Source organism: Tachyglossus aculeatus, chromosome 1 (assembly GCF_015852505.1).
Source record: "Tachyglossus aculeatus isolate mTacAcu1 chromosome 1, mTacAcu1.pri, whole genome shotgun sequence".
Taxonomy (NCBI): domain Eukaryota; kingdom Metazoa; phylum Chordata; class Mammalia; order Monotremata; family Tachyglossidae; genus Tachyglossus; species Tachyglossus aculeatus.
This window is the reverse complement of record NC_052066.1, coordinates 170,860,259-170,888,150: the sequence shown is the minus strand read 5'-3', so window position 1 is coordinate 170,888,150 and position 27,892 is coordinate 170,860,259. Positions and strand designations below refer to the sequence as shown.

Genomic DNA, 27,892 nt, shown 5'->3' with positions numbered 1-27,892 from the left:
GGGGACACGGTTACTGATTGATTGTTGGGTAGCCCGAGGCAATTTTAATCTTGCTTGCCAAGGCTAGATTCCTGCTGGATTTAAGCTATTCATATCTGGAAAGTTGGGCTTTCTGAGGCTCCAAAGACACAACAAAGCATTTTGGGAGCCGTGGAAGGGGAAGCAGCCTCCTTGGGTATCTTTTTTTATTCTGTTGGAAGCGAGGTGCACCCGTTTCATCAAGAGAGAATCATTCCCTGTGGAGCAGCTGCTTGTGTTCCTGCCCACATTTCTCCCTCACTAGGGTGGATCAACCATATTGATGGGTGGCATGATGGAGGAAAGCATTAGTGACTTCACTTTTAGCAGAATCACTGGTGGTGCTTGTGTCCCACCCCACCCTGGTCTGTCACCCGTGGCCCAGCCCTTGGTTTCTTTAGATTGTGCTCTGTGTCGTGTTCTCGTGATGTGTCCAGGGGGACTTGGGTTCTCTCCCTTCCCCTGTTCCACTCATCACCCGTACTTAAATATATGTAGTCTGGACTTAAGGTAGCTAGTCCTCCCCTGACACAGAGGGGCAGACTTGGACCTGACGGTAGTTTGCAAAATAGAAAGTGATGTTGTGTATTACTTTGTGTTTCTAGAGCTCTATGGCTTTGACGTCCTCATCGATGCGACTCTGAAACCTTGGTTGCTGGAGGTAAATCTGTCTCCTTCGTTGGCCTGGTAAGTTAATTTCGTCTCCAAACCAGGGACACCAAAACCCTACCTGTCCCCTCAGTGCAAGAAAGATGAGGCTCAGTTTTTCCGTTGGTTGTTTTTTTGGCAGATTTCCTTAGGGCCTTTCATTCTGATGGGTGGAACTTCCACATGTGGGAGAGTGCGGAATGGGGAATATATCATCGTCAGTGGTGTTTATTAAGCACTTACTGTGTGCAGAGCACTGTACTAACTGTGTGGGTGAGTGTAACTGAATAGAAACCTCACAGTTTCTAACAAACAAAGCAATTGTTTTCCAGATCAATCAATCAATCAATCAATCGTATTTATTGAGGGCTTACTGTGTGCAGAGTACTGTACTAAGCGCTTGGGAAGTACAAGTTGGCAACATAGATGTTTAGATGTTTAGAAAGAGCTGTTTTTTTTTTTCCTCCTTCAGGTGCTCCTAATTGTGTAGGAGTTCTGAAGGTTCAGCTTAGGTTAAAAGAAGCAGCATGGCTTAGTGGAAAGAGCCCGGGCTTTGGAGTCAGAGGTCATGGGTTCGAATCCCAGCTCCACCACAAGTCTGCTGTGTGACCTTGGGCAAGTCACTTAACTTCTCTGAGCCTCAGTTACCTCATCTGTAAAAATGGGGATTAAGACTGTGAGCCCCAGGTGGGACAACTTGATCACATTGTATCCCCCCCCAGCGCTTAGAACAGTGCTTTGCACATAGTAAGCACTTAACAAATGCCATAATAATAATAATAAGTTAAAAGGCTGGCATGTGGTTCTTCCTCCTGTTCATTTGCCAGGGCCAGGATTCTGAGCATATTATCTCCTCAGACCATCCGAAGGCCGTAGGGCTGCTGGATTGCAGTCCCTGTAGTGCCAGTTCTGAAGACGGCCCCCTCATTTCAAGCGGCTTCAGTTCATTTGGAAAGCACGTCATTGCTTCCTTCTTAAGGCATTTTATAGACAGAAACCAGAAACGTAAATTTCTGCTCAAATCTCCCGCTGGAACCCGAGCTTCCTTAGTTGGGAGCTTTCTTGAATGACTGAAGGGAAGCTGGGATCATTTTGCTGAAGACCACCCAGGGTTTGATGCTATCTTGTGGGAAGAGGTGTTTTGGGCATGGAAATCTCAAAGCTGAACCTCTCTTTTGGAGAAGTCTCTCAGTTCTGAATCTTTATCTTTAGTTTATTTGCCTTGACTTCTTTTTTCATACTCCTACACTAACCCTTCATTTTCCAGACATTATGCTGCATTTTGTATGCCACTCTTCATTAATCTTTATTTCCCTGATAACACAATTTCAGGGGAACCTGCTGATAATATCTGTGATCTCATCTATTTTCGTCACTAAACCCCATACCCACCTTCTCCTGGAACTCGCTGGAGCTCCCTTCCATTTCATGTCCAACAGTCCACCACTCTCCCCACCTTCAGATCTTTCCTAAAATCGTATCTCCTTCTAGAGGCCTTCCCAGAGTTGGCTGTTTATTTCCCCCATCCCCCCTCCCCATTTTGTCAATGATGAATTTGGCTCTGTACCCCTTAAGTACTTCGAGAGTCCCCCAATCAATCGTATTTATTGAACACTTAAGGTGTGCAGAGCACTATGGTAAGCGCTTGGGAGAATACAATATTCCCGAGTTGGTGGACACATTCCCTGCCCACAAGTTCACAATCCCATGATACCTTTGTAAGTATTTTTGTACTCTACTATTTCCCCCATCATTAATCTACTTAATTGTCTGTTTCCCCCATAGACTATAAGCTCGTTGTGGGCAGGGATTGCATCTCCCAGCCTTATTGTATTACACTTTCCCAAGCACTTACTGCAGTGCTCTGCACACATTAAGCACTCAATAAATGCCGTTGATTGATTATGGAAGCAGTTGGTCCTTTTAAGTGTAAATCAGTCAGTCGTATATATTGTGGGTGGAGCATTGTAATAAGCGCTTTGGAGAGTGCTATATAACAGACATATTTCCTGCCCACAACGAGCTGTAAAATCATGACTATCTCCCTTTCTGTTCTTTTTTTTCCTCCCCTTGTCCCACTCCCCTAGTGATTCACCTCTGGACCTAAAGGTTAAAGCCAGTATGATTTCAGATATGTTCACTGTTGTAGGTGAGTAATTTCCCCTGAATTGAGTTCACGTTAATATTAGCCAAAATCTCCATATTCTCAAGTCATGGACTACTTCCGTGAGTCTATCTGGTCTACATTGTCTGTTTAGTTTAGATAATTGCCATCTTTTATGGAAATAGTGCGGCGTAGTGGACAGAGCATTGGCCTGGGATTCAGAAGGACCTGAGTTCTAATCCCAGCTTTGCCATCTGTCTGCTGTGTGACCTTGGACAAGTCTTTTAACTTCTGTGGATCAGTTTCCTCAACTGTAAAATGGAGATAAAGACTGTGCGTCCTATGTGGGACGTGGACCGTGTCCAACCTGATTAGCTTGTATCATCAATCGTATTTATTGAGCGCTTACTGTGTGCAGAGCACTGTACTAAGCACTTGGGAAGTACAAGTTGGCAACATATAGAGACAGTCCCTACCCAACAGTGGGCTCACAGTCTCCTACCCCAACGTTTAGTACACTGCCTGGGACATAGTGAATGTTTAACGAATAGCCTTAAAAAAAAGGTAGTTAAAGGATTCCGAGTAATGTTGGAAGCATGGAACCTAGGGAATATTTTTGCAGAAATGCAAGAATTCTATGTTTGTGTCTCCCCTTTTCCAGCCTCACCTGAAATGAAAATTAAAACTGTGATTCAGTCAGTTGTATTTGAGTGCTTACCGTGGGCAGAACACTGGATTAAGCATCGGGGAGAGTACAGTATAGCAATAAACAGGCACATTACCTCCCCACCCACACTATGTTCAAACTCATGATAAGTAAGGGCAGCAAACAGCTAGAAAAGGTACAGTTAGCCTCCATGCTGAAAGGGACAGGCTTAATGAAGATCTCTTCTTGTCGTGAAGAAGACAGAGGCTATGTTGTTATTCAGAAAGACCTTTCATTCGCTCATTCATTGTCGTATTTATTGAGTGCTTACCGTGTGCAGAGCACTGTACTAAGCATTTGGGAGAGTACAATATAACAATAAGCAGACACACACCCCTGCCCACAATGAACTTACAGTCTAGAGGGGGAGACAGACATTAATATAAATAAATAAATTGCGGATACGTTCATAAATACTGAGAGGCTGGGAGAAGGGATAAAAAAAGGGAACAAGTCAGGGTGACGCAGAAGGGAGTGGGAGAATAGGAAAGGAGGGCTTAGTCAGGGAAGGCCTCTTGGAGGAGATGTACCTTCAATAAGACTTTGAAGGGGGAAGAATCATTGTCAGATTGGCAGAGGGAGGCCATTCCAGGCCAGAGGCTGGGCATGGGCGAGGGGTCGGTGGTGGGATTGAAGAACAGTGAGAAGCTTGGCATTAGAGGAGCAAAGTGGGTGGGCTGGGTAGGAGTAAGTACAGTACTCTCCACTACAGTAGGAGAGTAATGAGGTGAGGTAGGAGGGGGCTAGGTGATTGAGTCACCTCCCTGGTCTTAATAGCTATCCATCCTCATTAAATAAATTCAGTTAAAAAAGCCCCAACTCTGGCTCATAAAGACGTCCCTATATGAAAAGGGAATCAATCGGTCAATCAGTGGTTATTTATGGAGCGCCTAGGCAATATGATACCAGTTATGAATGAAAGGAAAAGGGGAATAGAGTGGACAAACTGTAGAGCAAACTCATCTTTATTTAAGGAGGTCCAAATCACATTAGTTCAAGAGTGAGTGCTTTAAGCTCCAGTTGGCCTATTTTTGTTGGGCGAGAGAACCCATCAGTTGATAACTAGACACCAACTAAAACCCAGTTTCTAGAGGCCCAAAGCCAATTTTGGAAACTTCCATTAAGTTATGTCCTCAGGCTTCGGAAACTAGATTATGTAGCGCTGAGAAGGCCCTCTTGCAGATTTCGTTCAAACGGCCCCAGTGAAAGATACACTATTCTTCAGTCATCCAGGAAGCCACTGAAAAGAGCATTTATTTCTCTGGTGTGAGTGGGCGAGAGCAAATATACACTCAGAGATTTGCATCTTAATTTTGAAGTTCATTGATTTTCTTGAATGCCTCATTCCAAATGAGAGTAACTCTGGGAACCAATAACCCTGAGAAAGCTAGAATTGAATCCTATTGGGTCTTCCTTCTCAGCTGCTCTCCTGGCATTTGGGACCTGTGTAGCCAAAGCAGGTTGTTACTGAGGGTTGGGGAGAGAAATAATTGTACTGGCAGTGATTCTGAGTTTGAAGTTCAGAAGGGAATGTGCAGTGAGGCTTGCAGATTTCCCAGAAAATCGAAGGTGCTAATGGTGCCCTGTTTCCTCACTAAGGATTTGTGTGCCAAGATCCTGTCCAGCGTTCAGGCCGGCCAGCTTATCCCACCTATGAGGCTTCCAAGCGAAATCCCTTCCAGAAACCTCAGGTAAGTAAATTAAGCAGTTCGGAACCCACTGGAGGCTCTCAAGCGAAGAAGCCAGCTCAAACTGGAATGCACCCGAATGAGTCCTCAAGCGAGGTGCAGAGATCAATCAGCCGTCGGTATTTGTCGAGTACGTATGGTGTGCCGATCCCTGGAGGGCCACCTGAAGAAGAAGGCTCTTGTGAGGGCCTCTTGGGATGCAGGCAAAGCTTTTGGCAACCAGTTATCGTCAGCCTTGGCCTTTAGTTGGAAAGTTCTCTTGTTGATTCGAGAGTTTGGATCCCCTCTACTGTTTCTGTCCTTTGATTTTGTAATGAATGCCTCCCCTCTTCTCTCTTCCTGGATTTCTCCCCTCTCCTGTTCTTGAAGGCTGTACCGTGATGCCTTCATTTGGCATCTGCTACCTAGAGTTTATCTTGAAAGCAGTAGCTCATACCAAGCCAGTACAAAAACCTGGAATCTACTCCCTCTGTCTTTTGGTTGTGCCGTTTCCCACCAGCTATTTGCGTCGTGGAGGTGGGGTGAAGATAAGTGTGACTGTTTGAAGAGTTGTTGAATCCTTGAAGGAAGAGGCATTATGTCAGTTCAAGTTCCTACAGCTCTTTTGTTTCCTTTCTGTTTAGGGCCTCAGGTTTAAAGATTCATTGAAATTATTCTTAGCTCCTTATTTAAATTTGGGAGTTGTGGACTTGAGCTGGTGTTTCCTAGATCCTGGAAGGTGACACCCTTCCCTTTGACAAAGTTCTTGATTTCTTTCCTCTGTACACCAAGCTTCTCCATAAAACGTGGGCAACATTTTCTTCCTTCTTTTCAAATAAGGGTCAGACGGGGCAGAGTAAACGGGGAAGTTTGATTTTCTCCAAATATCCATCTTCTATTTCTGGCCTAAATATCATTAGGAAAAGTCAAGTTTAGGACCCCCATGGATGTACTCTGTTATTATCTGAGTTTCTGTAGGATCAAGAGAAAGTGCCTTTTTCAAGGAAACTATTTTGCTTCCTATTTCTCTGTCTATGTCTAACTCTAATCTTGGTCTTAGTGTCACTCTACATCTCTGTGGGAATGCATCTGAGTGTGTGTGTGTGTGTGTGTGTGTGTGTGTTTGTGTGTGTTTGTGCTTCTTTTGACCTTCCTGCCTTTATTTCTTTCTGTGTTTCCTTTGTTTTCCCTTTGCTTTTTTAGCTAGGTTTATTGAACATGTTCAGAGTCCGTAACACTGTAGCAGCCCACAGTCTGTTTCCCTGTGTCCCACTCTATGTAGCTCTCTCCGTTATTTTTTTCCTCTTTACCAGAGTGATAACAGGACATAAAGGGGAGGATAAGTGACTCCCGATGGTTGCTTTGCTGGATTCATTTTTTTTGTTGTTGTTGTTGCTAAGCAAATGCATCTGGTGCAAAATCTGTCTTCTCAGCAAGTCCCCCCAAAACCTGAGGAGTTCTTGTAGGTTGGCATAAGGCCTGAGGATTGAAGCATCTTGAATGTTTCAGAGACTTTTAATACGGCTGATTACTCTGTAGGGCATTCTTTCCCAAGGATCATAGTTAAACCAGTTTTCTACCAGTTTTAATGGCATCATAATAGATGAGAAATTAAACCGAGAAATAGGGAGTTTGATGGAGGCTTTATTTTATAAGGTGTGAAGCACCACCTTTGGTTATTTTTGCTTCCTCTCCTTCCTGCAGTGTCAGTTCAACACCAGGGGCATCTAGATTTCTTGTCTTATCACAAAGAGTTTTACTTCTTTAAAGCAGTTGCCACTGAGCTCCATTCTGAGAATATGATTCCTCTAATTAGCTTGTCGTAGCTGAACTCTGAGCATCCTAGAGTATCTGCTCTCTGTTTTGCTGACCATGGTTTGTCTCCTGCACATTCAGCTTACCAGGCACATGTGTGTCTGAAGAATTGAGCTTTGAATATGACCAAATTAGATGTAATGTTGGCCCAGTGGTCATATCAAATTTCAATATGTTAGGAGAGTGAGCATTGTGACATGATGTCTTGAGTTTATCTGAGTGTCAAACTGCCTGAGGAATGTTTTCAGTATCCCAAAGCAGGCAGTGGGCGTGACGGAAGACCATATGCAATGAAGAGTTCAGAACTCCATTCACCATCCAGTCATCTTGTGCATGCTGTAAATCTCGCCTTTTGATAATAGGTCATTTTCAAGATTCTAGAAGTTTGAGAACAGGGATATGGGGGATGGAGAAAGTTAGGGTTTTCAGGAAAGCATAAGGTTTTATTTCATTTGTCTGTCTGTTGTAGCGTCCAGTAACTGCACAGGGTCGACCAACACACAGCAGACTGGTAAGTATTGGCCTTTTGGGGGCTTCTTTGTGCCTTCATCGCCATTTCAAAATTGGAAAGCCAAGCAGCTTTATTCTGTTGTACGTATTTTGTGCAAACACTGCATCCTTCATTTGCCCTTAAAGTTAAATAACCAACTCACCATAGAGGAGATATTAAACAACAGAAGTTACAAGGACATAAGACACAGGACTAAAGCTTTTAGGCAAGATACCAAATGCACGTTTCCTTTCATAGGCTAAATAGATCTTTTCCTTTCAAAGGCCAGGGTGAGTGAGGGCCTATAGGCAGCCAATATGGGATAAATATGGAATGAAGAGCACAGCAGAGAGAAAACTAGGTCTGTAGATTTTGTGCTCCCCTAGGAAACAAAAGACTATTATCTGTGATTCCTTTTCTGGCCAGATTCTCCATTTCCTGGGTCGTAGAACTGTCATTACGGGATCAGGCTCATAATAAATATTAATCTGTTTATGTTTCCTAATACACAGACAAGATTGGACAATGTAAACATGATGTTTTGCAGTTTAATCCATCTCAAAAATTGGTCTAATCAATCGACCAGGGGTAGTAATAATAATAGAGTGCTTACTGTAGCACCTGGGAAAGTACAACAGAATTGTAGGATGCTGCCTCTGCCCACCAGGAGTTTAGAGCCTGTAGGAGGAGATAGATATTGAAGTAGATTGAGGATGGGCATGCCGGGGTGTGTGTGTGTAAATTATTAAGCTAATAATGATAAATGGTTTGCGCTTTGAGATATACAGGGAAATGGTGTAAAAAAACTTCTTGAGGAGTGAAATTCTTTTGACTATTTTGCTGATAATCCCACAAAAATAATCTGGTGGCCACACTTGAGAGCCACTGCTTCCTGCACATATACTGTCTATATCTCACCTTTGTATTCTTTCCCAGGGCTTAGTATAGTGCTCTGGACACAGTAGCCCTTAAATACTATTACTGCTACCACTGTCTCCCATGTTTTGTAGACCCTGCCCATACACAATGGGCAGCTCTAAACTGGTCTCTGGGTGTCATACCTGGTTCTCCTACATTGTGGGGCTTCTGTTCTTCCAGATCCCGGAGTTAAGAAAAACACACCCCATCGCCAACACCACATACCGGTGCATAGTCATTTCTTGCGACTCCTCGTTGCATTGTATCCAGGCAGATGAGCTTGTTTGGAAACATGTTCCCTCATTCTGCCGGCACGTTCTATCCAAAATATGTAGTGCGAACCTGTGTTCACGCACAGTTGTGTGTATTCTGTGGCCAAAAATGTGCTCATCTCTGTTCTTATATAGTAACAGCTGGGGCTTCTCACTCCAGTTCAAACTTCACTCTGCTGCCTGGATCATTTTTCTAAAAAAAAATTCAGCCCAAGGCTCCCCACTCCTCCAGGATCTTCAGCGGTTGCCCAGCCACCTCTGCATTCATTCATTCATTCAATCGCATTTATTCAAACAGAAACTCCTTACCATTGGCTTTAAAGCATTCAATCAGCTCACCCTGCCTCTACCTCACCTTGTTGATTTTCTGCTCCCACCCAATCCGCACACTTCATGCCTCTTACACCAACTTACTCACTGTACTTTGAGCTCTTCTGTCTTGCTGCTGATTCTTTAACTTCCTCCCCCTCCATTGATGACAGACCATCACTCTACCCACCTTCAAAGCCATACTAAGATCACATCTCTTCCAAGTGTCTCCCCCATTAAACTCTCTTTTCCCCAACTCCCTCTGCCTCCTGTGTCGCTTATGCACTTGAATCTCTACCCTTTTAATATTCGATATTCTCCTCAAGCTCAGCCCTACAGCACTAACGTGCATATCCACCATCTATTTATATTTATGTCTGTCTCTCCCTCTAAATTGTAAGCCCTTTGTGGGCACGGAACGTATTTACCAACTCTGTTATATTTCGCTCTCCCATGCATTTAATACAGGGCTCTCAACACAGTAAGTTCTCAATAAATACCATTGATTGATTGACTGAATTTCCCTTTTCATAAATCTTTGGTTTGGGGAGCAAAACTTATTAATTCTGATTGCGGTCCTTTGGTAACAGCAGATTGTGATGCACTCAGCTTCTGTGAGAATAACTCCCACAGTTTTTAGTGTGGAGCCTGGGAGTACGAAGTAAACAATACCCTCCAGTACATATCCTGGAGAGATTGTAGCCTGGAGTTGTAAACCCTAGAACTAATGTTCCTCATTTGTATGTCCATCTTAACTCAACAGTTGCCATGAGCCCTAGACGTGAAAATGACTTGTTGGGTTACATTTCCCATAACCTGGGAAGCAGTCCAACTTGGTTTCTTGAGTTTGTTTTTCAGTGGTTGGTTTATAGCTTTTTAAACGTCTCTTAATACAAAATTAAAATTTATTAAGTGTTGACAGGATGTTCAGAAAATAATTGTTGTTTTCCAAAAAAGCTTACGGTCTAAATGTTTCATAAGGCAATGATTAGATTTCCACAGCCTTCCGAGTGTCATACTAAAAGATGTGTTCTTGGTGTTTAGCTTTAACTTTTCTGTCTTCCTTTTCATCTCATTAATCCTGGTTGTATTCTTTGGAGCATTCCCCTGCTTCCCTGGTGTTTTAGCCCCATGGTATTTGACGACTATCGCCCCTTCCTCGCACCCTGCCCCTGTGACAATCTGCCATCTTGTTTCACCCGTCTTTTACCCATATGATTCTGTGAATCTTTCTTTGTATGTGAGGATTCTTTTTCACTTGTATCGCTTTTCTCTCAACCACTCTAGTTTGACAGCATTTACTGGATAATAAAATGTCCAAGTATCTAGAGTCAGATAGGGAAGAATGTTACCTCTTAGCACTAGGTTTCATGGCTTTTTGTTTTGTTACTGCTCTACCACACTGTACTACCCATGTTCTCTCTGGAGCCTTTATATCTTTCCAGATTTCTCCCTCCCACTAGGTATGTGTTTCAGATTATTTCTCCACAATTGCCGTGGTTTGCATTTTTAAAATTGTGTCAATTTGATTTCCTCTATCGTCCTTCTTCTCCATGGTGATGAGATGGTGGTATTTCTGAAACCTCCCATTATGAGTCGTAGTTCTCAGTTTTGCTGTCAAGTGTGGACTGTGCAGACTTGATTTACTACTTCTTCCAGCCTTCAGTGAAGATGCAGATACTCCTGCACCTTTGCTTGTCCCTGAAGTAGCCTACAACATGACTGAATAGTGTTTATCATTCCCTTTTGGTTATGATCCCCTAACTGGTTTCCATTTATGTCACAGTCACGTAAGCCAGTTGGGAATAGAGTAATGGGAAATTCAAATTTGTGAGGCTTTCGAATGCTTTCTGGAATCCAGATATGTCACAGTTGCCATGTTCCCTTTGTCCTTGGATTTTATCATTTTCTGCAAAATTATCTACCATATATTAAAAAAAGAATCCCTTTAGTTACATATTCTTCATGAATCCACTAGCCCCTAGGTGCTTGCAGATTTTATTCCTTTAATATTTGTTCCATTATTTTACTAGGGTTTCAATTAGACTTACCAGGCGATATTCTCCAGGAGCATTCTGCTTACCATTTTTGAAGACTGGTGCCACAGTTGCTTTTTACCAGTCCTTTGGTACCTCCCCAGTTCTTCATGATTTTTCAAACTTAATTGTAAGTGGTTTGGTAAGTTTTTTTTTTTTAAAAGCAAATTCCCTTAGCACTCAACATGAATGTCTTTCAGACCTGCTGATGTATGTTCTGAATTTACAGATAGTACTTTATCTCTTTTTTAATAGTAGGTGGACTTCTTTATTTTCTAAATGTCCGAACCTCCCTTAGTTTATTTTTGTAGCTTCAAGAGTGCAGTTCAGTTTTTCGTTAATCCCAAACCCCCATAATGTCTTAGACTGATTTCTAGTTCATTTTTTGCCCCTGATATATCTGTCTTACTTTATCTTTCTGTAGCCTTTTGGGAGCATTGATTCATTCTTCTTTTTTCCTGTCCATACTTTTTCTTTCCTCCTTCGAGAGACGCATCCTATTTGGGTAGACTTTCCTCTGTTTCTACTGCGAGTGATTTTACAGTTAGGTCTCTGGCCAAAAACTTTGTGAATTTCCACTGCTCTCTGCATGTTTTGTCACTTGAAGATTGTTATTTTTACACCTTAATTATGCTGTCTTTTAGAATATTCTAGCATCTTCGATATTGATGAAATCTACGTTATTTTTATTGCCTGCTACTCAACAGGTTTCTTCATTATTTTTAAGCACTACCCAGGACTTAAAAATGTGTGCTTTACAGTGTTGTATATAGGTAGCTTTTAAGTTTATTTTTTTGGCTAAGTATTCCCAATCAGTTCTTCCTAATCAATAGTCATTTGCCATGTAAGCGCTTCTTCTCTGAGTAGATTTCTGAATCATAAATTGGTTTGCGTGGCAGTGTGATCTTCTGAATGCATATGTAGCTATAGTTAGTGACTGACTAGTAATGGGGTAGTTTAAATTTTCATGAACTTTGAGAGGCTTAGCTCCTGTTTTCACTGTCTACATTAAGAATCTTCCTTCAATTCCAAATGTTGAATTTTCTTGAGTCCTGTAATCAGTAGCACTATTTGTTCACCACAGCTCCGCATAACTCTTGACTGATTTGCTCAAATTCAGCAGTTGACTATGGGAATTATTTTTCTTCCTTGCTCTAACGTTTTCCAGAAAGCTAATTTAGTTTTTTCTTTTCTAGAATCCTGATCTAGTATTTCACCAAGATCCTTACTTTCCAAGTACCTGTCATTGTCATTACTTTTATCAGCTTTCTGTTTCTTGCTCTCCTGTGCTTATCTATGATGACATGCCTCCTATCTGGATTATCTTTCTTGGTTTCACTTATTCCAGTGGATAATTCCTTTAAATACTTTTGTATTCTTCTAATTTCCAGATTCATCTTTGGGGGCATACATTGTGACTATTAATACTCATTTTTATCCCCTTATTTTGCAGATAACTCCATTTAAGCAGCCTCGTTTAGTACATTTCAACTGCATTTTTTCATCACTCTGGTTATGAGAATACTCCTTTTCCCCTTTTCCTGACTAATTTTTAACAACTTAAAAAGGGTTGATAGCTCAGTCTTTAGGGCATTCATGCAGCCTGTAGGAAGGCTGTCAGGATATTAACTAGTCACTTCTATTAAAGAGTATTTCTTCACGAATACTACTACTACTACTACTAATAATGACATTTATTAAGTGCTTACTATGTGCAAAGCACTGCTGTAAGCTGTTCTAAGTACTAGGGATACTGTTGTTAATGCAAGCCCTCTGTTTTTCACAGTGCCTTTATTCATTGGTAAGAATTACCAGTAGCAGCCTTTACTTTGCACCTGTACTTGAAATCAAAATTATTTGTAAAGATCATCTGCATTCATCCAATCCTAAAACTCTCCTCCCTAATCCCTAATGTTGTCCTTTGGCTATTAGGGTATCTTTCCACAGAAACTGCTTTGTCTGGAATTTACAAGCCTCCTTCAAGTTGTTCCTCATCCTTCTGTTCCTCCAGAATATCAGGAAATAATTTTCTCTTTGAGCACTCCATAGAGCTTGCTGCTGATGTTGTTTCTGAGCCATTGGGCATTTTTTGTTGGCAAAAGCAGTTATTGCTCTCTTTGGTAAAGACTGCCCTTTGTGGGAATCTAGTAAGAAAGATTTCACTCACCTATCCATGTGCTCATCTGTGTCTTAGTTGCCAGGTTTTTTCTTTTTTGGTATTACTGCCAATTTCCTAATCTAGTCCAATGCTCTAAGCTATCTAGGGGTTCTACCATTCTCTAAATGATTTGACTTCCCCTGGTTACCTTTGTCGACCAGTTTTGAGCGTTTCCAAGTGTTCTAGAAAAGGAGACTAGCCAATGTTTTAAACCACCGCAGCCTCTGTGAATTTCTGTGAAAAACAGAAATATTCCTCCTCATCTGACCTTTAGGGCTTCTCTTTTCTTAGTGGAGTCTGTTATCACTATGAAGATCTTAGCTCCGTGCCTCTTGATATGTTGTTCTCAAACATTTCCTTGGTTCTTGTAATTTATGCCTCACCTCTGCCTCTTGGTCAATAATGGCTTTAGAAATCCCCAGCTTTTCCTGACCTTCCAAACCAATGGGCAGCCCTGAGATGAGAGTTTTTTTTTTTGGATAATTCACAAACGATATCTAGATTTCTTCCTTCCATTTTCTTTCTTCTGACTGCCATCCGGACACCAGGAAGTTGAGTTATAGGGCCCATTGCTGCCAGGAAGCAGAGAATTTGTACTTTTAAAAGAAAGACTATTGTGAAAAAGTCATAGGGTGAATATATGAGAATAGTGAAATAAAGGGAAAATGAAAATTGTTTTTTTCAGCATTCCCGACCCTCCTCTGCTAGCGATGTAGAATTGAAAAACCTGATGGTTTCGGGCAGCGAGAAGATTCCAGGGAAGTTAAGTGGCTCTGTGCTGGGACTGTCCATGGAAGAGGTAAGATGCTTCTGGCTTTCTTGGAACTGAAAATGGAAGAGGTGGGAATGAATGATTGGAAATTCCTTAGAAATTGTGCTGCCTGTGTCAAGCACAAGATGTACATTTATTTCCCTGAAAAGGGTTAGAAAAGAAGGTAATTGCAACTTCATTCATCAGCTCTGTTCTAGTTGCTTGGAATAGTGCACAAAAAGTTGAGACATGGTGTCTGTCTTTTGCAGGTGACCTGTTAGTCTTAAACCAGGCATATAGTAGAGCTGAAGAAAAAATATGATTACTGATCACAACAAAAATAAGGAAATAGAAATAAAAAATGAATGAATAGATAAATGGGGTATGTGCGATACTTAAAGACTGAGGGTTGTTTGGGGATGACGTGACTAGGGACTGTGGAAATTAGTGGGGAATGCCTCTTGGAAATACAGTGAAAAAGGAGACATATCTATCTCCTTGTCTTCCCTCCCAAACCCTGCTGTCTTCCTGGCTTTCCCATCACTGTTGACGGCACTACCATCCTTCCCGTCTCACATGCCCGCAACCTTGGTGTCATCCTCGACTCCGCTCTCTCGTTCAGCCCTCACATCCAAGCCGTCACCAAAACCTGCCAGTCTCAGCTCCGCAACATTGCCAAGAACCTCCCTTTCCTCTCCATCCTGACCGCTACCCTGCTCGTTCAAGCTCTCATCCTATCCTGTCTGGACTACTGTACCAGCCTCCTCTCCGATCTCCCATCCTCTTGTCTCTCCCCACTTCAATCCATTCTTCATGCTGCTGCCTGGATTGTCTTTGTCCAGAAACGCTCTTGGCATGTTACTCCCCTCCTCAAAAGGGAGTAACAGTGGCTACCAATCAACCTATGCATCAGGCAGAAACTCCTCACCTTGGGCTTCCAGGCTGTCCATCACCTCGCCCCTTCCTACCTCACCTCCCTTCTCTCCTTCTACAGCCCAGCCCGCACCCTCCGCTCCTCTGCTGCTAATCTCCTCACCGTGCCTCGTTCTCACCTGTCCTGCCGTCGACCCCCTGGCCTGGAATGCCCTCCCTCCGCACATCCGCCAAGCTAGCTCTCTTCCTCCCTTCAAGGCCCTACTGAGAGCTCACCTCCTCCAGGAGGCCTTCCCACACTGAGCCCCCTTCTTCCTCTCCCCCTCCTCCCCCCTCCATCCCCCCACCTTACCTCCTTCCCTTCCAACAGCTCCTGTATATACGTATATATGTTTGTACATATTTATTACTCTATTTATTTTACTTTTACATATCTATTCTATTTATTTTATTTTGTTAATATGTTTTGTTTTGTTCTCTGTCTCCCCCTTCTAGACTGTGAGCCCACTGTTGGGTAGGGACCATCTGTATGTGTTGCCAACTTGCACTTCCCAAGCGCTTAGTACAGTGCTGTGCACACAGTAAGTGCTCAATAGATATGATTGATTGATTGATTTGAGGGAAATGTTTTTTCTAGTAAAGAAAAACTTTGACTGAAGTTTTTTTTTAACATTCCCCTTAATTACCCATATCCATGGCCTCGCAGTCCTTCCCTCAATTCCATTGCCTTCTGGATTCTTATTTCAGTATTAATATTGGTTTTATAATCAGTCATTCATTCATTCAATCATATTTATTGAGCACTTACTGTGTGCAGAGCACTGTACTAAGCACTTGAGAAGTACTAGTTGGCAACATATAGAGATGGTCCCTACCCAACAACGGGCTCACAGTCTAGAAGAGGGAGACAGACAACAAAACAAAACATGTGGACAGGTGTCAAGTCATCAGAATAAATAGAAGTAAAGCTAGATGCACATCATTCAGCAAGTGGCATTTATTGAGTTCCTCCTTAATGTGCAGCACTGTACTAAGCACTTGGGAGAATTCATCAGAAGCAAGACGCACCTCCCCTGCCCTCTGAAGCTCACAGTCTTTCTGTATTGTATTTTCTTTCTCTCACCCTAGATCAAAGTTCTGAGGCGGGTGAAGGAGGAGAATGAGAGGAGCGGAGGTTTTATTCGTATATTTCCTACACCAGAAACATGGGGTATTTATGGGTGAGGTCAATTCTCTTTGCTTTGGGTTTAAGGAAGTGGGTGTCAGGTACTCATAAATCCCTTATTTCTTGGGGAAATAAGATAAAAATTGTTCCAGAGTGGGATGCTTATTTTCCTGAACCTGGGAAACTCTCTTTCCTGATCCAAGGAAGTTTTTCTTCCCTCTTGCCCCTGGATTTATCTGCTTACCTGTCCCTGAAAGCAGTTAAAAATGTGGAGAAAAAGGCCTTGTTAGATATTCCCTCAGAGCCTGTATACATGACACCATACTTTGGATTCTTCAGTAATTGTTTCTGTTTTATATGTGTGGCCTTAGATGCCCCTATTTCCTTTGCTAATTTTCATGCCTTTCCAAGTTACCTAAATGATTATCCTTCCCTCTGTTCATCCCCCCCTTTTCATTCATTCATTCAATTGTATTCATTGAGCGCTTATTGTATGCAGAGCACTGTACTAAGCACTTGGGAAGTACAAATCGGTGACATACAGAGATGGTCCCTACCCAACAAGGGGCACACAGTCTAGAAGGGGGAGACAGACAACAAAACAAAACAAACAAAACAAGTAGGTAGGTGTCAGTATCATAATAATGATAACATTTATTAAGCACTTACTATGTGCAAAGCACTGTTCTAAGCACTGGGGAGGTTACAAGGTGATCAGGTTGTCCCACGGGGGGCTCACAGTCTTAATCCCCATTTTACAGATGAGGTAACTGAGGCGCAGAGAAGTTAAGTGACTTCACAGCTGACAAGTGGCGGAGCCGGCATTTGAACCCAGGACTTCTGACTCCAAAGCCCGGGCTCTTTCCACTGAGCCACGCTGCTTCTCCGTCAGAATAAATGCCATCAGAATAAATAGAATTATTTATAGAATTATAGAATAGAACATATCCAAGTTCCGTTCATATCCTTCCCCATAAATCAGTCCTTGGAGAATCTTAATCACCGTTCTCTGAACTCAGTCCAATTTGGAATTTTTTTTATTCTGAGTAGATCCCAACTTCAGCTCAGTATTCCAAGGCCACCTTACCAGAGATGTAAAGAGAGGGATTATGCCTTCTGTGTTGTAATTTCTCTGGCCTCTGAGTGGCTTCCCCTAAACTGTAGTCATCACAGTCGTATCTTTTTAAAACTCCCTGTATGTGGCATCCTGCTTCAAATAGCTTCAAATCCCAGATATCCAAACCAAAACAAACCATCACAAAATATTCATATCAGGGTGGAATTCTTATTGTAGATCACCTATCTGAGACTCTCAGGGTGAAACTGGGTTAAAAATTTCAGGTGAGGAGCACGGCGACCAAGATCATTCTTGCTTGTGGATGTAATTGCAGCGTTTTTTTTTTTTTTTCATTTTGAAAGTGTTTTGCCTTTTTTCTTTCCTTCCCTAGTTGTCTCTTATGAATCTTTTAGCTTTTCACTTCCACCTCCCACCTTCACTGGTACCGTTTAAGTTTGCAGCCATTATGAGCCATCTCTGTTCTGGGCTCTCAATCCCCTTCTCCACCCACCTGGGATGAGTGGAGATGATAATGTTAGGGAACTGTTAATCTCTGAGCCTGATTCGTGATTTTCATAACTAAGGTGATTTAATATGCTTTTTTTATTTGCTTTATCAGGTCCTTTCTAGAATACAAGACCTCAATGAACTATATGTTGGCCACTCGCCTCTTTCAGGACAGGTAGAGGGTCCTTTTTAATCGTTGGGGCAAAAATTGCAGAAACAGCTCACTTTGTGACTCACACTGGGTAAATAGTATTATTATTGTTATTATTTTGGTATTTGTTAAGTGCTTACTATGTGGCAAACACCGTTGAGGAAAATCTCTCCTGAGGGAAGTCTTCACATCCATTGTGGAAGAACTCCCTGATTTGAACTGATGGAAATTCAGTTTTAAGTTCATGTTGGAGAAGGATACCATGTTCAGGAAGGTGGCAGGGAGGAATTTAAGAAGGCAATATCAAGTCTGAGGGTGTAGCATTTTGTTTCGCAGAAGGTCTAAGAATTTGGATATCTGAAAAGAGAGACAACACAGCCAAATTCACCTTAGCCCCTACATTTCTCTGATTGGGAAAGGAGGAATATTTTTCTGTTTATCCATATTTTGAGTCTCTTAAAAAGTGGAGGTCAATCCCTTGCCAGTATCCACTAAGTGCCATATGCCATTCTCTTACTTTGTGAATGTACTCAGAGTCTTCATCTCAGCTTCCTTGTGCCACAGTTCATCTGTCCGTCCATCTTCAGCCATTGAGGAAGCACTGTGGCCTAGTGGGAAGAGCATGGGAATGGGAAGCAGGAAACTTGGATTCTTAGATCCTGGCTCTACCACTTGCCTCCTGTGTGACCTTGGACAGGTCACTTCTCTGTGCCTCACTGTCCTCACGTGTAAAATGGTGATTACATAAATATCTGCTAAAGACTGGGAGCCCCATGTAGGACAGGGATTGGGTCTGATCTGATTGTATTATGTGTACCATAGGGCGTAGCCCAGTGTTTGGCACGTAGAAAGGGCTTAACAAATGCCACAATTAACACTACTAGTAACTTTTAAAGAAAAAACTGCTCTCAAAACCTTTGAAAAACCCATGTGATTATTTGTGTGTGCAAGACAGAGAAGCATGAGTGTAAGAAAGAACCTGAGTGAGATAATGAAACCCACTAACCTGTGTCTTCTCCCCTTTTATAGAGGAACATCACGAAGAGATCTAATGGCAGGGAGAATTCGGTAGGTGGTTTGACAGGACAGGAAAATTTTCTGTGGGGAATTGAGTGAATACGGGGAGATTGGGAAGGGCATATGGAAGCCTGTTCCTCTAGCTAACCATTTGGTGGAAGGGGATCTGAGGTCACTTCTTGAAAAGTCTTTTAAGGCAGCATGGCCTAGTGGATAGAGCACAGGCTTGGGAGTAAGAAAGATCTGGGTTCTAGTCCTGGCTCTGCCACTTATCTACTTGTCTGACCTTGGGAAAGTCACTTAACTTCTCTGTGCCTCAGTTATGTCATCTGTAAAATGGGAATTAAGACTGTGAGCCTCATGTGGGAAAGGGACTGTGTCTAATCTGATTAGCGTGTACCTACTACCCCAGCACTTAGAACAGTACTTGACACATAGTAAGCACATAACAAGTGCCATCATTATTTTAGGCAGTGGCGACAGAGCTGTAGAGATTGGGTTCCCCGGGAGGATTGATGCTTCCACATGAAAATATGCACAGAGCTTCAGTCTAAACTGTATTTGCATCAGATTTGTTTCTTCCTTTTGGGATAAAATATAAAAAAAGGGTCCAGCTCAAATAGCATCAAATTCTCAATTAAAACTCTGGACATCTTTTCTCTGAAAATGAGTGTGATTGGAGGGGAGGGATATTTCTGTGCTTGCAGAGAGGGGAGATGTGAATATTTGTGTGGCTGTAGCAAGGGGACTTGGTTTCTAGGGATTTCTTTTTGAAGGTTTTAATAGTAATCTAGAGCAGGTTAGCCGACTCTTGGTTCCAGTCCTCTTGAGAATATCAGCATTGAAAGAACGATAAGAAATAAAGGTGCAAACTGAGACTGAGCTCCCTTTTTCCTCTCCTCCTCCCCATCCCCCCCGCCCTACCTCCTTCCCCTCCCCACAACACTTGTATATATAGTTGTACAGATTTATTACTCTATTTTACTTGTAAATATTTACTATTCTATTTATTTTGTTAATGATGTGCATTTAGTTTTAATTAGATTTGTTCTGACGACTTGACATCTGTCCGCATGTTTTGTTTTGTTGTCTGTCTCCCTCTTCTACACTGGGAGCCCGTTGTTGGGTAGGGACCATCTCTATATGTTGCCAGCTTGTACTTCCCAAGCGCTTAGTACAGTGCTCTGCACACAGTAAGTGTCAATAAATACGATTGGATGAATGAATGAATGAATGCAAAGACTAATTTCTTTGTCTTCAGATTGGCTGTTCATGGAGGTACAGATGTGAGGCTGGGCTGTGTGAACTCTAAGGCCAAACTGCATGCGGCCCTTTATGAAAGGAAGCTGCTGTCTCTGGAGATGCGAAAGGACAGACAAAAGCGTGGCAAGTCCAAAATGTTAAGGTCAAGGCACTCAGGTAAATACAGTCGGGCTGCAGTCAAATTCAAATAGCCAAACGTCCTTCCAGGTTGAGTCGTTCAGTCCCTTAAGCAGCCTCTCTGATCACAACTGCAGAGTTCTTTAATGAGACAGATAGGTCTGGTTTCTAATTTTAAAGGTGACTGCAAATTTCTGAGTTTTCTTTTCATGGTATTTGAGTTGTGCAAGTTCTCGGATATTCACAGTTACACTGGTATTTTGCCCTTCAGTTTTATGTGAGTGCCTCACTCTTTATATATAAAAAACTATTGATACATGTTAGATGGGGCTAGTTGCTTAATCATCCACAAAAGAAAATATACTGTGTCCTACATTAAATTCAGTAAGAGATCCACAGCAGTAGGCTAGGATAAGGGGAAAAATAACAGTATGTATTTCCAAAGATTAAGTTGATAAGTAGAAGTCTGAATGGTGTTGGTCTTTGTTCAACTTATAGCCAAGGGTTATTGGTTTTATTTCATGTCTTTGGCCAAAGAGAAGCAAAAGAAATTTGCAATTGTAATCTCCTTGAGGACAGGGACTATTTCTTTTATTTCTATTTGACGCTCTCAAGTACTTGGAATAGAGTAACCGGTAGTGTAGGGGCTTAATAAATACCCCTGACAATCATCCAAGGTAATAGAAGGTGGTAAGAGATAGGAAAATGATCTAAGTGTTTTTTGGGAACATAAATGATTCTTATTTCAATGATTACCCAAATAGCTGAGATACACCTGAGATCTGAGCTGGGGAGTGAAGAGGAAGAGGAGTTGATAGACAATGAAGATGAAGAATTAAAGAGGACCCAAGATGAAGCTGCCAGGTTCCTTGTAGAAAGTCAAGTCAGCCTGAAACCATCAGTAAAAATGGTTCTGATGGGAGCTTTACCCCAACAAAACTCTCCGAAGGAAAGTGAGCCTCAGGAACCCAAAGCTAAATTGAGCTTGCTGCAAGTTTTGCAGGAGAATGGAAATCTAAGGTAAGTCTCCAAGGCAAATTTGTAATCCAAGGGGGCAATTAGAGGTGATTCCTAACTCAAATGAATGCACAAATTACCCGATTCATCGTCTACTGGGATGGAGTATCCGCTCAAGTGTTGCTTTCATGAGGAAAGGTGCCTCTTCTACTAGGTGTTTTCTGTAAATTGCTGTCATTTTCATTCTCGGCATTTTCTTTTTTCTCGTACAAATGAGCGATTAACGGATGAACCAGTCCATTAGCTTTCTATCCTCCCTCTCTCTTCGTGGAGACAAAGTCTTGGAGTAGAGCTGGAGAAATGGGTTTCTGTGCATTGCATTCTTTTTCTGGGATTGCCAAACTCTGAGCTTCTCTGGATTCCAAGTTGGGGGAACAACTGCCAACAGGCTTCAGAGATTTATTACGCTGCTGTGAAATTTCCAGAGAGGCACAACCTCAGATGCCAAAATGGTCTTCATTCTCCATGGGGCAATGTCCTATGCCATTTTGGTCTTCAGTCCTATTGGGTTTTCCATTTTCCTCTGGGCAAGACCCTAGCCCTGGAGATAGAGGGACTAGAAAGCATCCAGTGACTACATGTGCAAGGATTGTAAACACAGTTTGTGTTGGGCCCTAATCTGCTGCTGATGTCATTTTGGCTACAGCGTCAGGAGGCCGATCAGCTGAAGTAATCAAAATCTTGTCTGAAAGAAAACAGACCTACCATAATCAGCAACTCTGCTGAGAACTGGCAAGTCACTCCAGTATTCCTGTCCTGCTGGGAGTTAGCCTGATGGCTCTCCTTACTTCCTGCCCTGGAAAATGGCAGGAAAAAAAGCTGTGTTCTTGAGTGATGTTGCTGAGGTGTGTTGGAATCCCCATCCTTAATTTTAACCAAAAACCAGGCCTTAGTACATCAACTTCTTGGGTTCAACACCACTGGGTTGGGGCCATTTGCTCTGGGCTTCAGCCATGCCCACTGGTTCTCTGAACTTCAGCCCTATCCAGCTTCATTTATCATTATTCAAAAAAGGGGTGGGTTCTCAACTTCATCTCTAGGTAAAATAATATGAAACTCACAGGATACCTCTTTCGTACATCTGAGAGCTTTTCTCAGCAGTGAGATGTTATCCTTATGGGCAGTATGTTTCTAAGGCTCTCCAAGGCAGGGAAAAAAAACTTCCTCAGCCTTTAGATGACTTAAAAGATTCAGAAGAACTTTTTTTTATTAATTTGATAATAGCAAGGTGAACCACAAGGCTTTTTGGCTAAAAAATCATGCTCCAAAGCTCAACTTACTCATCCTAAAAGAAAGAAGCCCAAAGGGATGATCAAAGGGAAGGAAAGGACATTCCTTCAGGATCCTAAGGTGGAACTGTTAGGCAGTGAAGACTGCAAGGGAGCACTATTCTGTGAAACTTACCATGTTCTGCTCTTGACTTCCACAGCAAAATACAGGCCCGTAAAGCCTTCTCTGTCTACCTCCAGCGGGTTCAGCTGCGCTTGATGAGTGAGACTGGATTCCAGAAGTTCAGTGTCATGTGGGCTGCCAAAGAGGATGAACAAATGGTAAGGCCTTTAGGTAGGAATTTTTTCTGGTGAAGAAAGCAGGGGCACACTGGGCCAGATTTTCTCACGGTGATGCTGCCGCCTTTTTCGGGAGAAGACAACTAAACTGTTAAAGAGTGTCTAGGCTTCCAGTGATTGGGAAGAGCAATCTTTGATTTGAGCTCATGCTAATAGCACCTTCAGGAGCCCCTTTAGAGAGAAGTTGGGTTTTTTGGAACAGGAGACTCTTTAGCTGCTTTCTCCCTCCAAACGGCATCTTCCCTCAGTCTGTTCCCAGATTCCTTTTCTGCCCTACTTTTAAGGTCATTGTGAATGAATGAATTTCTTAGGCACTTGGTGTAAACATTCATAATCAATATTTCAAGCTTTTTAATCACATACTTGGGGGCCATTTAACTGTATTTTGAGTTGTCATTTCCCATTGAGTCTTTCCCTCTTATGTGAAGTTGATCGAAGACCCAATTTCCAGATTAGGATAGAGCCTCCAGGGGAATTTATAGGCCTTCCGTACATAGGAGCCACTCAGAACAGTGGAGTATTTCGGTCTGAGAGACCTGCACTTCCTACTCAGCAGCTTCAAACCACCCCGTCCCCCCACCCCTAGACTTTCCCCTTCAAAGGCCAGGGTCCTCTGCTGGACTTTCTAAAAACCCAAGTCAGCTATCCCCGAATGCAGAAAACTATGAATATCAAAGATCCAGAGCAACTGGGAGATAAAACCTTGTGTCATGAATAATCCCTCCGCCGTCAGTGGAAAATGTTAGCCCTGCTTTTTCCAAGTGGAAAATTGAAACTGGCTTTTCAAGAGTCAGTTTGTCTGCTCCACTGTGAAAAATAATGTTTTAAAATAACAGATCAAACCACCCTGCAGGAAAGGCAGCAAGAGCAGAACTGTGAAATCCAACTCTCTGGCTGAGAGGCTGCTCCTTTATGCCGGAGTGAATTGGCACCATTAGGGCAACCAACCCAAACTAAATCAGGAAGAAATCAAGGGTTGCACATAGCAGACCTTCTGCAAGTGCTGGCCAGGGAATCCCTTTCTGATGAATAGAGAGCATTTGCGAGATAGTCCGAGATCCTCCTGCATCTTATGGGAGAAGAAGACAGTCCTGTAGATCTGTACTGTGCATGAAATGTCTGGCATTTTGCCCAGTGCCTCCAAGATACACGTATTTGGGATTTCCTGGTAAGGCTACAGCTTGTGAAAAAGGGCATCAGTGACCAAAGGGTCTTTGGATCTCTACCGTATCCAGGAATCACTGTGATTCTCTACCCATTCTTTCCTTTGAATTCCCCTTGAATGTGACCTAGGGGAGGCAACCCTCTCTCAAAGATGCCGTTGACCCTCTTCCATTTAGTGTTTATGTCTACGGTTCTCTGTGAAGCATTGCTTTTGATCTGGGCTAGCTATTCACCATATCTTCAATGTCCAGGAATTTTGTTCATTTTCTCTGATGTGCCTTCAGCCTCAGTAACCACTTTTTGGGGGTACTTGAGCATCTCTGGAGCATTGCTTCAACTTTCTAGGAGATGCATACAACTCTAGATTGATTTTTTTTTAGTAGTTTACTATGTTATGAAATACTTAGATACATTAAATGAGCTGGCCCCCATTCTGCCTTTACCCCCAGAACAAGTTCATTCGTTCATTGAATCATATTTATTGAGCGCTTACTGTGTGCAGAGCACTGTACTAAGCGCTTGGGAAGTACAAGTTGGCAACATATAGAGTTGGTCCCTACCCAGAAGTGGGCTCACAGTCTAGAAGGGGGAGACAGAGAACAAAACAAAACATTAACAAAATAAAATAAGTAGAATAAATATGTACAAGTAAAATAGAGTAATAAATACATACAAACATATATACATATATACAGGTGCTGTGGGGAAGGGAAGGAGGTAAGGCGGGGGAGTGGAGAGGGGGAGGAGGGGGAGAGGAAGGAGGGGGCTCAGTCTGGGAAGGCCTCCTGGAGGAGGTGAGCTCTCAGTAGGGCTTTGAATGGAGGAAGAGAGCTAGCTTGGCAGATGGGCAGAGGGAGGGCATTCCAGGCCCGGGGGACGACGTGGGCCGGGGGTCGACGGCGGGACAGGCGAGAACGAGGCACAGTGAGGAGATTAGCGGCAGAGGAGCGGAGGGTGCAGGCTGGGCTGGAGAAGGAGAGAAGGGAGGTGAGGCAGGAGGGGGCGAGGTGATGGACAGCCTTGAAGCCCAGGGTGAGGAGTTTCTGCCTGATGCGTAGGTTGATCGGTAGCCGCTGGAGATTTTTGTCCCTGACTCCTCCGTTGGCCATTGTTTTAAACTAAGGAGGTATCTTTTTTCACAGCTCCCATTCCCCTTCACATACATAGTTTGTCCTCTGTTCTCTAGCACCCTTCCTGGTTTTGATTCTGTGGCCTTTTGGGTATAGGAGCTGGTAATGCGTTTCCTCAAGAGAGCAACAAGCAATCTGCAGCAGTCCCTGAAATTGTCATTACCCAGCCGACGACTGGCAATTTTGGAACGCAGGCGGATCCTGGGGCACCAGCTGGGCGAGTTCATTTTTCACTACAACAAAGTAAGTGGCTTTCCCTCCGATGCTTGGACTCGGAGCAACCTTGTCCCAGGGGCAGTATCTGTGTTTCCAATTCTGACCAAGACAATGAACTGCCGGGGAGAAGTGACCAGTGCTCTACTAGCCTATGGCTGGCTGTGAGTTCTGGGAAATCAATCAGTGGTATCTGTTCGTTCATTCATTCATTCAGGTGTATTTACTGAGCATTTACTGTGTGCAGAGCACTGTAGTAAGCGCTTGGGAGAGTACAGTACAACAGTAAACAGACACATTCTCTCCCCACTGTGAGCATACAGTCTGGAGGAGGGAGACAGAAATTAATATAAATAAATAAATAACGGATAGGTACATAAGTACTGTGTGCTGGGAGAGGGGTGAACAAAGGGAGCAAATCAGGGCGACGCAGAAGGGAGTGGGAGAAGAGGACGGGGATTTAGGGAAGGCGTCTTGGAAGAGATGTGCCTTCAACAGGGCCTTGAAGATGGGGAGAGTAATTGTCTGTTGGATCTGAAGAGGGAGGGCGTTCCAGGCCAAAGGCAGGATGTGGGCGAGGGGTCAACGGCAAAATAGAAGAAATTGAGGTACAGTGAGGTTAGCATTAGAGGAGCGAAATGTGCAGGCTAGGGTGTTGTAGAGTAGTGAGGTGAAGTAGGAGTGGACAAGGTGATTGAGTGCTTTAAAGCCAATGGTGAGGAGTTTTTGTTTGATGTGGAGATGGATGGGCAACCACTGTAGTATTTTGAGGAGTGGGGAAACACGTCCTGAATGTTTTTGTAGAAAAATGATCTGGGCACCTGAGTGAAGTATGGACTGGATTAGGGAGAGACAGGAGGACCGGAGGTCAGCAAGGAAGCCCATGCAGTAGTCCAGGTGGGATAGGATGAATGATTGTATTAACGTGATAGGATTTTGGATGGAGAGGAAAGGGTGGATTTTAGTGATGTTGTGAAGGTGGGACTGACAGGGTTTAGTGATGGAATGAATATGTGGGTTCAGTGAAATAGAGTAATCAAGGATAATGCCAAGGTTACAGGCTTATGAGAGAGGAAGGATGGTGATGCCGTCTACAGTGATGGGAAAGTCAAGGGGAGGACAGGGTTTGGGTGAAAAGATAAGGAGTTCTGTTTTGGACTTGTTAAGTTTGAAGTGACAGGAGGACATCCCAGTAGAAATGTCTTCAAGGCAGGAGGAAATGCGAGACTGCAGAGAGGGAGAGAGATCAGGGCTGGAGATGTAGATTTGGGTGTCATCTACTAAGAGGTGGTAATTGAAGCCATGGGAGTGAATGAGTTCTCCAAGGGAGTGGGTGTAGATGGAGAATAGAAGGGGACCCAGAACTGAACATTGAAAGGACCCCCACAGCTGGGGTGGGAGGCATAGGAGAAGCCCATGAAGGAGATTGAGAATGAGCATCCAGAGCGATGAGGAGAGCCAGGAGAGGACAGTGTCAGTGAAGGTTGGATAACGTTTCCAGGAGAAGAGTGTGGTCAACACTATTAAAGGCAGCTGAGAAGTCAAGGATGGAGTAGAGGCCATTGGATTTGAATGCTTACTTTGTGCAGAGCACTCTACTAATCACTTGGAAAAGTACATTAGAGGAGAACTGGTAGACAAGCTCCTTGCCCCAAACAAACTTACAGTCTAGAGTAGGTGACAGATATTAATATAAATAAGTAAATCAAATTAAATTGGATCAATCAATCATCGGTCTTTATTGAGTGCTTACTACTGTATGCAGAGCCCCGTACTAAGCACTTGGGAGAGTACCGTATAACAGTTGGTAGGCACATTCCCCGCCCAAAAGAGAAGCAGCGTGGCTTACTGGAAAGAGCCCGGGCTTGGGAGTCAAAAGTCGTGGGTTTTAATCCCGGCTCTGCCACTTGTCTGCTGTATGACCTGGGACAAGTCACTTCACTTCTCTGTGCCTCAGTTACCTCATCTGGAAAATGGGGATTAAGAGTGTGAGCCCCACGTGGGACAACCTGATGACCTTGTATCCACCCCAGTGCTTAGAACAGTGCTTGGCACATAGTAAGTGCTTAACAGATGCCATCATTATTAAGGAGCATATCAGTTAAAAAGTTGCTTCTCGGAGCTATTCCCTGCAGTTTCTCCCCACAGATGGCAGTTCCATAGGAAGAATCCCCAAGAAGTAGCTTTAACCTGACCAGAAAACCGTAGAGAGCTCCGGCATAGTGTCCCCTCCCTTACCCCTGACGCTTCCCTCCTGCCCAGGACATTTCCTGGGCAAAAATGAGTCAGAGATCCCATTAAGAGCCCTGTCCTCCGACTTCCAGCTGTTTCTACATCTTCCATACCTCAACTCTCTCCTTTTTCTATAGACCCCTTTTGATTGCTCCAGTGATTTTTTTCAACTTTTTATAAATCATTTAAAAATAAATTTCAGCCACGTATTTTGCTGCACTTAGCGTTTTTTGGAATTGTTAGATGTTCGCCGATTCATTTTACATAACATCCCCTTCAAATGAAGTCCATCAGATTTACAATTCGATTATATCTCTTTGTTGACTAAGCACCTTTCATCTGAAGGTCTCAAAAGTGCTTATTCGTAATGAAAAATTAAAACAGCTTGATAGTTTGTAAACTAGATTGTAAACAACTTGGGGAAAAAGATCCCGTTTACTAGTTCTGTTTTAGGACCCCAAGGTCACAGTACCTGCTCAATAAATGTGATTGATTAAGCAACTAGTTGGTTAAGGATTTTTGAACT

The 27,892-nt window shown here is 43.0% G+C and overlaps 1 protein-coding gene across 9 annotated transcripts in view; it reads left to right on the top strand.

Annotated features, from left to right (window-relative positions):
* Positions 1–27,892, top strand: part of TTLL5 (tubulin tyrosine ligase like 5) — a 257,197-nt gene that overhangs the window by 77,346 nt on the left and 151,959 nt on the right. For 7 of the 9 annotated variants that reach the window (XM_038741693.1, XM_038741817.1, XM_038741607.1 and 4 more), the window contains exons 13-24: positions 624–705; positions 2,754–2,815; positions 5,076–5,167; positions 7,428–7,469; positions 13,827–13,940; positions 15,894–15,985; positions 17,607–17,669; positions 18,675–18,713; positions 19,924–20,081; positions 20,807–21,062; positions 22,489–22,609; positions 25,018–25,164. In XM_038741693.1, coding sequence (XP_038597621.1) covers positions 624–705; positions 2,754–2,815; positions 5,076–5,167; positions 7,428–7,469; positions 13,827–13,940; positions 15,894–15,985; positions 17,607–17,669; positions 18,675–18,713; positions 19,924–20,081; positions 20,807–21,062; positions 22,489–22,609; positions 25,018–25,164 — 1,268 coding nt within the window. The remainder of the gene's footprint in view (positions 1–623; positions 706–2,753; positions 2,816–5,075; positions 5,168–7,427; positions 7,470–13,826; positions 13,941–15,893; positions 15,986–17,606; positions 17,670–18,674; positions 18,714–19,923; positions 20,082–20,806; positions 21,063–22,488; positions 22,610–25,017; positions 25,165–27,892) is intronic. The other 2 variants (XM_038741730.1, XM_038741773.1) reach the window with 2 other exon arrangements.